The sequence below is a fragment of the Aureococcus anophagefferens genome (assembly GCF_000186865.1).
Source record: "Aureococcus anophagefferens unplaced genomic scaffold AURANscaffold_6, whole genome shotgun sequence".
In the NCBI taxonomy this organism is placed as follows: Eukaryota; class Pelagophyceae; order Pelagomonadales; family Pelagomonadaceae; genus Aureococcus; species Aureococcus anophagefferens.
Window position 1 is genome coordinate 1,503,156 of NW_008705566.1, and position 13,775 is coordinate 1,516,930.

Here is a 13,775-nt window from a genome sequence, read left to right on the forward strand (position 1 = left end):
AAGGGCGGCCGCTCCCGGATCTTCGCCCGGGCCTCCTCGAGGGAGCTCATCGCTTGTTGTTCTCAAGGATTGGGGAAACGCGTAACGCACGGAGACCTCCTTAGAGCTCGGGCGTGTCCACCATCATCTTCCGAAAATGGGTGTGGAAATATGTTAAAGTTCCTTTCAAATTGCCATGAAGGCTGGGCTCCGAGCGCCACGACTGGGCAGCCTCAACACGAGCGCCGTCTGGAGCGCGCGGCGCGCGGAACAACCGCCGGCGCGCCGTCGAACGCCGCCAGCGCTCCTCGTTCGACCATGGGCGCGGGCCTGAGCGTGCGGAACGAGACGCCGCTGCCCCTCGGCGTCATCCTGTCCCAGCTGACGCCGCTCCACTGGAACGACGAGCCGCTGCTCTCGGGCGAGACGTGGAACGCGCGGAACGAGCACGGCGTCGGCGCCGTCTGGTTCACGGCGAGCGTCGACGTCTTCGACCCGGCGCTCCAGCCCAACGTGGCCACGGTGTCGACGCGGCTCGCGGCGATCACGTTCGGAGCGCTCTGCACGCCCCTCGCCGCGGGCTTCGTGCTCGGCGGCGCGCTGAGCGCGGTCACGTCCGTCGCGCGCGGCGCGGCGATGCACAAGGTCAAGGCCGACGGCGCGCTGCTCGTCGTCCGCGGCTGCGCCAACGACCGCACGGGCGAGTACCGCCTCTACTTCTCCGCCGTCGAGCGGCGCGACGCGACGGGCGCCGTCTACGCGCGCGAGGCGCTCCGGCCGCCGCCGGGTTTTGTGGATTGCGGGCTCGACGCGGTCCTCGTGCGCCGCGCGCCCTACCGCACGCCGTCGCGCGAGGCGCCGCTGCCGCCGGCCTACGTCGTCGCGAGCGCGCACGCGCCCGACGGCGCCGGCGACGCCGTCGCGGCCGTGCCCGTCTGGCGCGAGACGCCGCCGCCGCGCTTCGACGACCGCGTCCCCGGCGAGCGCATCCGCGACCTCCGCCAGCGCAGCGCCGCCGCGTCCAAGGAGAAGGCCGCGGCGAACGGCGACGTCGTCGTCGACGTCGACGTCTTCGAGCTCCAGGAGGCGACGCCCGAGGCCGACCCCTTCGCCCAAGCCCCGGACCCCTTCGCGCACGGACCCGAGGCGGCGACCGCCGAGGAGTTCGTCGACTTATAATGTAGACCTACTTGTAGACCTCGTGTTGCGCGCTGGAGCGCCGGACGAAGTTCAAGATGGGTGCACGATGAAGCGTGTTTAGCCGCGACGCGAGGTGAGCGTCCTTGGCAGCCTGCCTGCGCGTCGTTGCTGGGAGGCATTCGTGCGTCGACATGGGTAAGAAAGGAAAGAAGTCGCGGAAGCCGGCCAGCGCGGCGACCGCGCCGCCGACACCGGACTGGTCCGTGGACACGCCGAGCGCGCCTGACATCACGGACGATGCGCTGCGCCAAGACGCTGAGCCCTACATGAACGCCGCCCGGCCCCTCGAGGTGGGCCCCGACGGGCGTTCGTTCGTCGGCCACCGCATGTCGGAAGCGCTCGGGCCGGTCGCGCAGCGCGCGTTCGCCGGCGAGGCGGAGGCCCAGTTCCAATTCGGCGAGGCGTACATGCGCTCGCCTTCGGCCGTGGACCGGCTCCATCTAGTCGGCCAGGCGGCGAACGAGCCGAACGAACCGGAGGCCTCGCGCTTGTTCGCCCAGGCGGCGGCGCAGGGCCACGCGGGCGCCCAGTACGCCCTCGGGCGCCTCTGCGAGGACCGCGGCGCCGACGCCGAGGCCGCGCGCTGGTTCGAGCGCGCGGCGGACGGCGGCCACGAGATCGCCCGCGAGTGGCGCGCCCGGCGCGCGACGCGCGTCTGCGCGAACTGCGGCGCCTACGACAAGAGCAACAAGCAGTGCGCCGGGTGCCTGACCGTCGCGTTCTGCGGCGCCGAGTGCCAGCGCGACTTCTGGCCGCGGCACAAGGCGACGTGCAAGGCGCTCCGCGCGGCGAAGGCGGAGGCCGCGCGCGCCGAGCGCGCCGCCGCCGACGCGGACGCGGCGGTCCTCGAGAGCGGCGCGGACACGATCAGCGACACCTCGGTCTTTTGTCGGATCACGCCGAATAAAGTTTCGGACGACGCGCACAGCCGCTTCCAGTACCAGAAGATGCTCGGCGACCGCCACTTCAAGGACGGCGACCTCGCCGGGGCCCTCGCGCACTACTCGAACGCCGTCGGCATCTGGGACGGCGAGGTCGCGGAGGCGCACCGCTCCGCGAACAAGAGCGTCATGGCCGCGTGCCTGTCCAACCGGTCCCTGGTCCAGCACAAGAAAGCGGACCACGAGGCCGCGCTCGCGGACGCCGAGCGGGCGCTCGACGTCGACGCGACCTTCGCGAAGGCGCACCTGCGCGCGGCCGCCGCGCTCGACGCGCTCGGCCGCGGCGACGACGCGGCCGAGCGGCGGCGCGCGGCGGCGCGCCTCGTCGCCGCGGAGAAGCGCGCGAAGGCGGAGCGGCCGCGCGTCGCGGCGCTCGGCGGCGCGGCGGACCGCGACGACGACGCCTTCGCGGACCTGACGGACGGGCGCGACCCCCTGGACGTGGCGATCGGCAAGCTCGCGAAATCGCACCGCACGACGTTCGGCGCGCCGTACGACTTCGTCGTCGACATGCTCAAGAGCGTCGACGACCGAGCCCTCGCGCGCGCCGTCAAGGTGATCGCGCTCGAAGGGCAGCTGCTCCGTCGGGCCGTCAAGTGCCGGCAGAAGGGAGACCAGCAGACGTCCGTCGCCTGCGAGCTCTGCGTCGCCGCCGCCGACCTCCGCCTCGCGCGGCACGGACGCGCCCCGCACGTGGTGCTGAACGACTGGTACGACGCCGGCAGGTGCTACAAAAACGCAAAGGAAATTCTATACGACATCCTCAATCGAGCAGACACCATGGACAGGTCCCTCGCGTTGCGCGCATACGAGCTCGGGTGCGGCGAGCCGCAGCTCGATCCGCACGGCGATTTCCACTTTAACGTCGGGCTGCACTGCCGGAATCATGACCGCTGGACCGACGCGGCCGCCCTCTGGGGGATCTCCTGCGACCGGGGCAACGGCGACGCCATGGGCGAGCTCAGCCGTCTCCTCCTGGTCGGCGCCCCGGGCGTGCCGGCCGACCGGCCGCGGTGCCTCGACCTGTTCCGGCGCGCCGAGGCGACGGTCGGGCGGCCCACGGGGAGCCCGTGCTGCGACTACCGAATCAAGCAGATGCGACACTTCCTCTCGGTTGTGCGGCAGCTCGATGCGCGCGGGGGCAGTCTTGCGGTGCTCGCCGGCTTCTATGGGAATGGGCGCGACGCCTCCCTTTACTCGAGCGCGGCCGCGGCCGCGCGCGAAGTCCGCAGCGGATCCTGAGCCCGCGGCGGGGCCGCGGCCGCGCTCGCCGCCGCCGCCGCGAAGTAAGTCGCAAAGTCCGCAGCGGATCCTGAGCCCGCGGCGGCGCCGCCGGACCCGTCCGCGGCGGAGGCGCCGGGCCTCGTGGCCCGCGTCGCGGGCCGCGTCGGCGGCTGGTTGCGGCGCGGCAGCGAGGAGCGCACCGAGGACTAGTAAAAGCTGCACGATGATGTCGACGTTGAAGTGGATTCACACTGATTCCACAATCACGAGTTCGCAAGCTCTTGGAAGAGAAAGGCTGCCCTGACTCACCTCGACGGCGCGACGCAGTGCCTTCCAACCATCCAGCAAGCATGGGCCTCTTCCAATCCAAGGAGGGCGACACGCTGGACGGCAAATTTACGACGGCCGCCGCGCTCAAGGCCAAGGTCAAGGCGGATCACAACTGCAAGCGGCGCTGGAAGGACCTGCCGGTGCCCCCCTTCTTCAACGACGAGGCGGCCGAGGCGTTCGAGGCGCTCGAGACGCGCGCCGACGACGTGATCCTCGCGTCGCCCATGAAGGCGGGCACGACGTGGGTCCACAAAATTCTCGCGCTCATGCTCCACGGCCTCGACGACGCGGGCGAACCGATCGAGCCGTCGTCGGACATGCTCCGGCGCGTGCTCAAGGGCAACATGCGCGCCGCGGCGCCCGCAGCGCGTCCCGCGCGCGAGCGCCTCCCGCCCGGTCGCTCGTCCCGCGCGACCCGACGCGCGCCGCCGCAGCTACCCCGACGCGCTGCCCATGACGACGCCGTGGTTCCCCTCGTTCATGGGCGGCTTCCTCTCCTACGCGGACCTCGTCGCTTTGCCGGAGCCGCGCCTGTTCACGACGCACTTCCCGGGGCGGCACCTGCCGGCGACGCTCACGGACCCGGAGCACGGCCAGGGCCGGCTGGTTTTGGTGCTTCGCAACCCCAAGGACATGTGCGCGTCCCTGCACTTCTTCCGCGGCGAGGCGAAGGACGGCTGGCTCGGCAACGAGCACGGGCCGGGCTCCATCGCGCGCTTCTGCGCGCCCGACAGCCCGAACCCCTACGGCTCCTTCTTCACCTACGTCAACGAGGCGGAGCGCGTCGCCGCGCCGCTCATCGCGAAGGACCGCTGCCTCGTGGTCTACTACGAGCGCCTCAAGCTCGACCTGCACGCGGAGCTCGAGCGCATCGCCGCGTTCCTGCGGTGCCCGCTGCCGCCCGCGAAGCGCGACGCGCTCGCGGCCGCCGTCTCCTTCTCGTCCATGGCCGGCAACCACATGGCCACGCGCAAGGGCGAGATCGGCGACTGGAAGAACCACCTCACCGACGCCGAGTGGGCCCCCGTCGACGAGGCCGTCGCCGCGCGGCTCGCGGACAGCAAGCTCTACGAGCCCCTCGCCGAGTACGCCCGCCGGTGATCGACGACGTCGCGCCGGCGGGCCCCGGGCTTCCTTTTGTTTTATGCGCTGCATAAAGCTTTTTTTTTAACTTGACGAACACGGTCGGAAGTGCATCTACAATGAAGTGCTGCCTGGTCGGCTGGAGGTGTTTCTCCCGGCGCCTAAGCTTCAGCCCCGAGGGCGCGATGGCTAACGTCAACGTACAAGTTGAAGAACGAGGTTCGATAGCTTGACGATTGACGATGGGTCTGACGAAGTTCGCGATAGCGCTGCTCGTCAGTGCGCAGGCCCTGCGCCTGGCTCAAAAGCCGTCGCGCTGCAGCACGCGATTACATTCCAACGCCGCCCCGGCGGAGGAGATCGAGCGCCGGCGGAACCTGGCGATCATCAGCCACCCCGACGCGGGCAAGACGACGCTCACGGAGAAGCTGCTGCTCTACGGCGACGCGATCCAGCAGGCGGGCATGGTCAAGGCGCGGGCCAACGGGCGGTCGTCGACGTCCGACTTCCTCAAGATGGAGCGCGAGCGCGGCATCTCGATTTCGAGCACGTGCCTCACGTTCGAGTACGGCGCGTCGCGCGTGAATTTGATGGACACGCCGGGCCACGCGGACTTTAGCGAGGACACGTACCGCACGCTGAGCGCCGCGGACAACGCCGTCATGCTCGTCGACGGCGGCAAGGGCCTCGAGCCGCAGACGCGGAAGCTTTTTGGGGTGGCGCAGCGGTCGCGGCTGCCCGTGTTCACGTTCGTCAACAAGCTCGACCGCCCGGCCATGTCGCCCTGGGAGGTCCTGGACGAGATCGCCGCGGAGTTCGGGCTGGAGACGGCCGTGCGCACCTGGCCCATCGGCGACGGCGAGCGGTTCCGGGGCGTGCTCGACGTCGAGTCCGACCAGGTCTGGATCTACGAGCGGGGTGCGCGCGGCGACAAGGCGAGCGTCACCAAGATCGACTACGCCGACGAGGCCGCCGTGGCCGCGGCCGTCGGCGACGAGGAGCTCGTCGCCCAGCTCGCGGAGGACCGCGAGATGATCGCGGAGCTGACGCCCGCGCTCGACGACGAGCTCCTGAAGACGGGCGCGATGACCGCGGTCTACTTCGGGTCGGCCATGAGCGACGCCGGCGTCGAGCCCTTCCTCGACGAGTTCATCTCCCTGGGGTCGCGGCCCGCGCCGCGGACGCTGCGCGCGAGGAAGGCCGAGGAGGAGAAGACGCAGCTCGCGCCGACGGGCGACGAGTTCGCGGGCTACGTCTTCAAGATGCAGGCGAACCTGGATCCGAAGCACCGCGACTGCATGGCCTACGTGCGCATCGTCTCCGGCAAGTTCACCAAGGGCATGAAGGTCACGCACGCGCGCACGGGGCGGCCGCTCACGCTCGCGACCGCGGCGATGCTCTTCGGGTCCGGCAAGGACACGATCCAGGACGCCTTCCCCGGCGACATCATCGGCCTGAACAACCCGGCGGGGGGGCTCTTCCAGATCGGCGACGCGCTCCACAGCGGCGCGGCATCCGTCGCGTTCGAGCCCATCCCGTCGTTCTCGCCCGAGTGCTTCGGCTACCTGCGGCCCACGGAGGTCGGCGCGTCGAAGAAGTCCTTCCAGAAGGGCGTGGACCAGCTCCTGGCCGAGGGCGCCGTCCAGCGCCTCAAGCAGCGCGGCTCCGGCGACGGCGAGGACCCGCTCCTCGCGGCCGTCGGCGAGCTCCAGTTCGAGGTCGTCGTCGACCGCATGCAGGGCGAGTACGGCGTCGCCTGCGCCATCGAGCGCGTCTCCTACACCATCGCGCGCTGGGCCCAGCCCGAGCTTTCGCCCGAGGACGCCTGGGCCGTCGTCGACCGCGCGCGCGGCGAGGGCGCGCTCACGGGCGTCTTCTTCGCGGAGGACGTCTTCCAGCGGCCCGTCCTCCTCTTCCGCAACCAGTTCACGGTCGACCGCCTCGAGAACGACGCGGACCTCGACCTCGGGCTCAAGCCCTGGGCCCTGCCCCCCGCGAACGCGCCGTAAGGCCCGCGCGTCACCGTAGACTTCACCATCGTGACGCTATTTTTATTGATGAAAAATCCTTGCTTGGTTGTGCTCATGTGATGGTTACGGCGAGGTAGGCAGCCGCGCGTCTCGAGCCGTCGCAGCCATGAACTACGGCGCGACGGGCAGTTCGACCTTCGGCGGCAGCCGGCCGCGCCTGCCGGAGCACCAGAGCTCGCTGCTCAGCGACATCGCCATGCTCAACCAGGAGGAGAAGGAGGAGAGCGCGCTCCTCAAGGAGATGGAGGCCCAGGACGCGGATCCGTCGCCGTCTAAGGCCCTGGAGAAAATCGAGCAGGGCGAGGACGGCGCCGACGAGGACTGGAACGCCCACTCGCACGCGCTGACGTGCAACGCGACGGCGACGATCCAGGTCCGCGAGACGCTCGACGTCTTCAACATGCTCGACGCGGACCGCAACGGCAACGTGTCCGTCGAGGAGCTGCTCGCGGCGTCGAAGTCGCCCTACGTCGTGCGCCTGCTGCGGTCGACGAACAACTTCGTCCTGCTGTCGCTGATCCGGTCCATGGAGGACCGGGACCAGTTCCTGCGGATGTTCCGCGAGCTCGACCCGAACGACGACAAGCAGATCAGCGAGGAGGAGTGGTGCGAGTTCGTCAAGGACATCGCCCACCAGCGCGTCTGCTACCTGAAGCGCATCGGCCTGACGAGCGGCCGCTGCTTCTGGGGCCGGGGGTTCCGCAACGACTTCGCCTACCACCTCTACAACACGCACCCCCTGCTCCAGTTCTGCTACCGCGACCCGGACTACCCCTGCTCGACGCACCAGCTCGTCGGCAAGGAGCTGGTGACGCTCGCCGCGACGCTGTTCCTGTCCGTGAGCGCGGCCGCGGCGCTCGGCGTCGACGCGCGGTGCAACGGGTCCTCCGTGCCCTTCGGGGAGCTCATGCGCGAGTACGCCGTGACCTGCGGCACGGTGACGCTGCCCGTCATGGCGCTGGACCGCGCCCTCTTCTACGCCATCGTCTGCCCCTGCTACGTCTTCGACAAGGGCTCGCGGAACCCCTACGAGCAGAAGCTCATGGACTGGGTCGGGCGGATGATGACCTTCTCCAACGCGACGATCTGGGCGGCGCTGATCCTGCTCTTCCTGGCGAACGTGTCGTTCCTGCTCAAGGCCGGCAACGAGAGCGGCTGCTTCCTGCTCATCTTCGCGTTCTCGCGGCTGAACCACTACGTGCTCGTGCCCGTCGCCATGATCCTCCAGCCCTTCAACCCCTACGTCAATGACCCCAACGTGTGCAAGTACACGGGCGTCGGGCGCTACAACGTCGAGCGCAAGAACGCGAGGCGCCACGCGCTCAAGAAGCACGAGTCCATGAAGGACCACATCGGCCTCCTCGCCAAGGAGGTCGGCGACGCCGCGTCGCCCGTGAACACGGAGCGGGCCCACAAGTTCTTCAAGGACAGCATGCGCGCGGGGAAGGCGAAGCCGTCCTTCGTGCGGCACCCGGACGACAGCCACGAGGGCGAGGCCATGCTCGTCCACCTGGACGCGGTCGTCGCGCACCACGAGGGCGGCGACCACTTCCTCCCGGACGCCGGCGACGTCCCCGACGAGCAACCGTCGGGCTGCGCGTGCTAACCGAATTGTTAGACCATCTCCACCTCGGGCTCGCCCAGCGACGGCGAAAAGGCCGCGGCCTCGTCGACGTCGCCGCCGTCCGACGGCGAGGGCGACGCGGGCTCGTCGTCCGCGTCTCGGGACGCGTAGAGGCCCGCGCCCGTGCAGAGGCTGATGGAGACCATGGCCGCGCGCGCACCGTACGGGAGGAGCGTAAAAGCCCCGGGGCACTTCTGCTCCGTCGCGTCGCTTTCCGCGTCCCGCCGCGCCGCGAGCGCGCTCGACCACAGGGATCCGCCGAGGAGCGGGCCGAGCGCGCGCATGAAGGCCGCCATGGACTGGCCCATGCCGTTGACCGCGCCGATGTCGCCCGTCGGCGCGCTCGAGTTGACGATGATCATGACCGCCGTGAACGCGGTCGTCTGTATGACCCGGGCCCCGAAATACGCCGCGAACAACATCGGCCACGTCCGCGGCAGCACGGGGATGGTCATGCCGAGGGGTACGTTCAAAAAGTTCATGGCGAAAAAAGCGAATCGCAGACTCGTCCGCCGGATGAAGCGCGGCGCGACCGCGGCGCCGACGAAGACGCTCGTCCCCGTCGCGGAGAGGAACGTGCCGATCGTCTCCGGCGTCCAGCCCGCGCAGCCCCGCGCGTAGAGCGGGAAGAGCTCGTCGAACAGAATCTGGCCGCCGGCCATGGACGCGTACGACAAGCACGCCAGAACGGGCCCGCGCCGCCTCCAGACGGGGACGCGCGCCGCCTCCGGTTCCTCGTCGACGTCCTCGTCGGCGTCGACGGACGCGTACTTCTTCGTCGCCGGGGCCGCCGAATCGTCCTCGATCAGGAGCTGCGCCGCGACGACGGTGAGGAGCTGGAACGCGGCGCAGACCAGCAGCGGCAGCGCGTAGGGGAACGCGCGCCAGAACCGCGCGGAGAACGCGCGCGGCCACGAGTCCGCGGGCCGCGCGAGCGCGCCGCCGAGCGACGACGCTGAGACGATGCCCAGTCCGAAACCCAGCGGCATGACCGCAAAGGCCGTGGGCCGGTTGCTCTCGTCGGTCATCTGCGTGAGGTACGACTTCATGACGCCGATGTTGCCGTTGAGCAGGCCGCAGAGCAGGCGCGCGCCCAACGCCCAGGCGACGCTCCGCGACAGCGCGAAGGCGACGGAGCTCAGCGTCGTGCCCACGGAGCCCAGCACGAGGCAGCGCTTGCAGCCGTAGAAATCCGCGGCGCGGCCCCAGGAGTAGCTGCTCACGACCTGCGCCGCGAAGAAGGACGCGCCGAGCACGCCGCTCCAGAAGCCGACGCGCCGCTCGCTCACGCCGAAATCCCGCAGCATGAACACGACGAAGGGAAACAGGACCGTGGCGTTGAGCGCCTCGCTGATCTGGATCATGAAGACCACGCCCATGGCCCACCAGTTGAGCGGCGTGATGGCGTCGGGTTGCAAGGCATTGGCGGCGCACGCGTCCGACGTCGTGGCGCTCTTCTCCGCAGCGTCGCGTTGCAAGGCTGTTCCATGGGTGTCTGCGCACCTTTCTGCGCCTGCGTTCGCGGAGATTGTGGCGCACCCACCGTGCTCCAGCGGTGGAATACCGCGGCACATCGCCACCTCTTCTTGGGGCTGGGGCTGCTCCCACAATGATGACGGCCGCTTGAACAACATTCTTGAAGTTTATTGGAGTGATTTCCGCGACCCAAGAAGTGACCCAAGCCGAGACGCCCTTCGCGCGACCCCCACGACGAAGGAGAGACAGCGAACCGGGTTAGATCCGCGCCGGGGGACTTGGGGACGACGGCGCCGGGGGACAGGGGAGGCGCGCGGCCGCCGCGCTCAGACGACGCTCCGGTCGAGGATCTCGTCCACATCCTCGGGCGCGATGATGTGGGAGTCGCCGATGGACCAGTCCCGGCCGGAGACGTACTGGGGCGCCTGGGGCGACGCGCTCCGGCGGCCGCCGCGGCGCGGCGGCGCCGTCGCGGGCGGCGCGGGCTTCGCCTTGCGCCTCGACGACGGCGGCGGCGGCCGCGCGGCGTCGCCCGCGCGGGGCCGGAACCCGTGGCCCGGCGTCTCGTACTTGGGCTCGAACATGCAGGTGGGGCTCCACTCGCCCCCGGCCGGCGGCGGGAGCGGCTTCCGCGCGCCCCCGCGGAGCGGGTTCCGCTCGCGGACGACGCGCGGCGCGACCTCCGCGGCGAGCGGCGCGCCGCCCTGGTCCGGCGGCGCCGGGAGGCGGTCGCCGACGTCGACCTGCTGCGCGTCGCCGGCGCCCGGCGGCGCCGGCGGCATGGTCGGCGGCGCGTCCTCGAGCTGGAGCGGGCCCGCCCTGGCCGCGGAGTCCTTGCGGAACTGCTCCAGCACCTTGAGGAACTGGGACCGCGACACGAGGTCCGTGCCGTCGGCGGACTCGACCGTGCGCAACAGGAAGTCGATCTCGTCGCCCAGGATGCCGCGGAGGCCGAGCATGTCGACGAGGTCGGGACGCCCGTGGAGCTTGTTCGCGAGGTTCGCGCGCGTCGCGAAGCCCTCGGGGTTGCCGTCGGCCTTGGCGAGCTTGAAGAGGAGCATGGAGCTCAGGTCCTCGTTCCAGGTCTCCGTCGACTCCTCGTCGTCGACGTCGTTGAGCATCGCGTCCCACTCGTCGTCGGCGACGTCGCTCGGGCGGTCGTCCTCGTCCGCGTACTTCGACTCCTCGCCGGAGGGCGTCGGCGGCACGCCGCCGTCGCTGGACGTGTCCTGCATGAGGCGGTTGAAGAAGACGTCGCTGTCGAGCTGGCTGCTCGCGACGCTCTTGTCGTCGTCCGTCGGCGGCGGCCGCGCGGAGCCCCGGTCGCTGCTCCCGAGCGCGCCGTCCTCGACGTCGACGCTGAGGTCGCCGTCGAACTTGAGGTCGTCGGCGTCGCCGGCCTTGGAGGCCTTCTTCTTCGCGAGGTACTGGTAGCAGCCGATGCCCAGCACGCCCAGGAAGAGGCAGAGGATCGCGACGCCGATGACGAGGTTCAGGCCGCTCATGGACGCCGTGTCCGCGCCGTTCGAGTCCGACGACCCGGCCGACGCCGTCGACACGTCGTCGTCGTCCTCGTCGGCGGCGACGCCGACCGTGCCCGTGTCCGACGACGGCGAAAACGTCGGCGCGGCCGTCGGCAGCTCGCCGCAGCAGTAGCAGAGCAGCGTCATGCCGTCCTCGGGCGCGTCGTTCGCGAAGGGCGCGCCGACCTCCTTGCCGACGCACGTCTTCGCGTCCTCGTCGACGTACGGGGCGAAAGGCTCCGCGGAGATGTAGGACGTCGCCGCGTCGCACTCGATGCCCATCGCGTCCAGCACGACGGCGTTCAGCTCGTCCAGGGTGTCGACGCGCGCGGCGCCCGAATTGGCGATGGCCGGGCCTGTGTAGGTCCCGGCGGCCTCGCACGCGGCCTCGCACGTGAGCTCGTCGCTCGGGACCCACGTCTTCGCGTCGTCGCAGGCGACCGTGGGCGCGGCCGACGGCGCCGTCGGGACGGCCGTCGTCGGCGCGGCCGTCGGCAGCTCGCCGCAGCAATAGCAGAGCAAGGTCATGCCGTCCTGGGGCGCGTCGTTTTGGAAGGGCGCGCCGACCTCCTTGCCGACGCACTGCTTCGCGTCCTCGTCGACGTACGGCGCGAAAGGCTCCGCGGAGATGTAGGACGTCGCCGCGTCGCACTCGATGCCCATCGCGTCCAGCACGACGGCGTTCAGCTCGTCCAGGGTGTCGACGCGCCCGGCGCCCGACATGGCGATGGCCGGGCTCGTGTAGGTCCCGACGGCCTCGCACGCGGCCTCGCACGTGAGCTCGCCGCTCGGGACCCACGTCTTCGCGTCGTCGCAGGCGACCGTGGGCGCGGCCGACGGCGGCGGCGACACCGAGGGCGCGGCCGACGGCGTCGCCGTCGTCGGCCGCGCCGAGGGCTTCGCCGTCGTCGGCGTCGTCGACGGCGCGGGCGACGGCATTGGGCTCGGCGCGTACGACGGCGCGGACGGCGCGTAGGTCGGCGGGTAGGACGGCGCGCCCGTCGGCGGCGGGTACCAGGCCGACGTGCTGTTCAGCGCCGCGAGCGTCGCGTCGACGCGGACGCCGGCCTCGAGCTCCTCGTCGCTGAGCTCCGCGAGCGCGCCGCCCGTCGCCCTCACCTCGTCGATGAAGAGGTCGATGAAGGAACCGTCCTCGAGGGCCGCGGTCATGGCCTCGGCGATCTTCGCGGCGGCGTCCGTGGACTCGTGGTACTCGGCCGACACGACGACGGTGGCGACGCCCGCGTAGGCCGACGCGACGTAGTCGTCGCCGTCGTCGCCGCCGTCCGCCTCCTCGAGGCGCCGCGCGTCGTCCGCGTCCGCGTCGTCCGTGGTCGTGAGGTCGAGCGTCACCTCCTCCGTCCCCACGACGATGTCGGACACGCCGACGACGGTCTGCCCGAAGGCCGCGGCGTCGCCCTCGTCGTCGGCGTCGACGCCGAAGTCGTAGTAGACGTAGACGACGTAGTAGCCGGAGACGGTCTCCGACGTCGTCGGCGCCAGGGACGTGTAGACCGTGGGGTCGTAGGACGGGGGGTGCGTGTAGGAGTAGGAGTAGGTGTTCTCGAACCAGTGCTCGTAGGTCGTCGGCGCGAGCGAGACCGTCGGCGCGTACGTCGGGTGAGAGGTCGAGGGCTCGAGCGTCGGCGCGTCCGTGGGCGGGTAGGACGGCGCCGGCGTCGGCAGCTCGCCGCAGCAGTAGCAGAGGAGGTACATGCCCTCCGACGGCGCGTCGTTGCCGACGTCCCCCCCGTCCTTTGCGTAGCACGCGTATTTGTTGCTGCCCTCGTTGTCCGCGTCGTACTCAAAGTAGGGCGCGTTGGGGTCGTCCGTGACCTCGGAGCTGACGTAGGAGCATTCGACGCCCGTCAGCTCGTAGACGAGCTCGCCCAGCTCGCGCAGCTTGTCGACCTGGGACCAGGCCGACTTCCGGATGCCGTCGTCTGTGTACGCGCCGCGCGCGTTGCACGCGTCGACGCAGGACAGGTCGTCGGAGACGATCCAGTTCGCCGTGTCCTGGCAGGCCGCCGTCGGCGCCGCCGTCGGCGCCGCCGTGGCCGTGGGCGCCGGCGACGGCGCGGGCGTCGTCGTCGGCGGCTCCGACACGAGCGGCATGTCCGTCGGCGCGACCGTGGACGGCTTCGCCGTCGTCGGCGCCTCCGACGGCGCGGCCGTCGGGATCTTGGACGGCCGGGCGCTCGGCGGCGTCGTCGTCGGCGCGGGGCTCGGCATCTCGCCGCAGCAGTAGCAGAGGACGTACGTGTCCGTCGGCGGCGTCGTGTCGACGTTGAACTCGGACCGGCGGAAGTGGGCGCCGCAGGACGGGTCCCCGTACTCGTCGACGTACTCGAAGTCGACGTAGGGC

General features: G+C 70.6%; 3 protein-coding genes across 3 annotated transcripts; all 3 read left to right on the forward strand.

Annotated features, from left to right (window-relative positions):
- Positions 1 to 297: 297 nt before the first annotated feature.
- Positions 298 to 1,158, forward strand: AURANDRAFT_63143 (expressed protein; the record flags this gene model as incomplete). Its single annotated transcript, XM_009037323.1, has 1 exon — positions 298 to 1,158. One exon carries the CDS (start codon positions 298 to 300, stop codon positions 1,156 to 1,158), a length of 861 nt encoding a protein of 286 aa, XP_009035571.1.
- Positions 1,159 to 1,505: 347 nt separating this feature from the next.
- AURANDRAFT_63144 (hypothetical protein) lies at positions 1,506 to 4,775 on the forward strand (the record flags this gene model as incomplete). The annotated part of the gene is made up of 3 exons (XM_009037324.1): positions 1,506 to 3,087; positions 3,690 to 4,077; positions 4,109 to 4,775. The coding sequence occupies 3 exons, from the start codon at positions 1,506 to 1,508 to the stop codon at positions 4,773 to 4,775; spliced, it is 2,637 nt and encodes an 878-aa protein (XP_009035572.1).
- Positions 4,776 to 4,981: 206 nt separating this feature from the next.
- On the forward strand, positions 4,982 to 6,799 carry AURANDRAFT_37063 (hypothetical protein; the record flags this gene model as incomplete). The annotated part of the gene is made up of 1 exon (XM_009037325.1): positions 4,982 to 6,799. The coding sequence occupies one exon, from the start codon at positions 5,000 to 5,002 to the stop codon at positions 6,764 to 6,766; it is 1,767 nt and encodes a 588-aa protein (XP_009035573.1).
- Between the last annotated feature and the right edge of the window lie 6,976 nt (positions 6,800 to 13,775).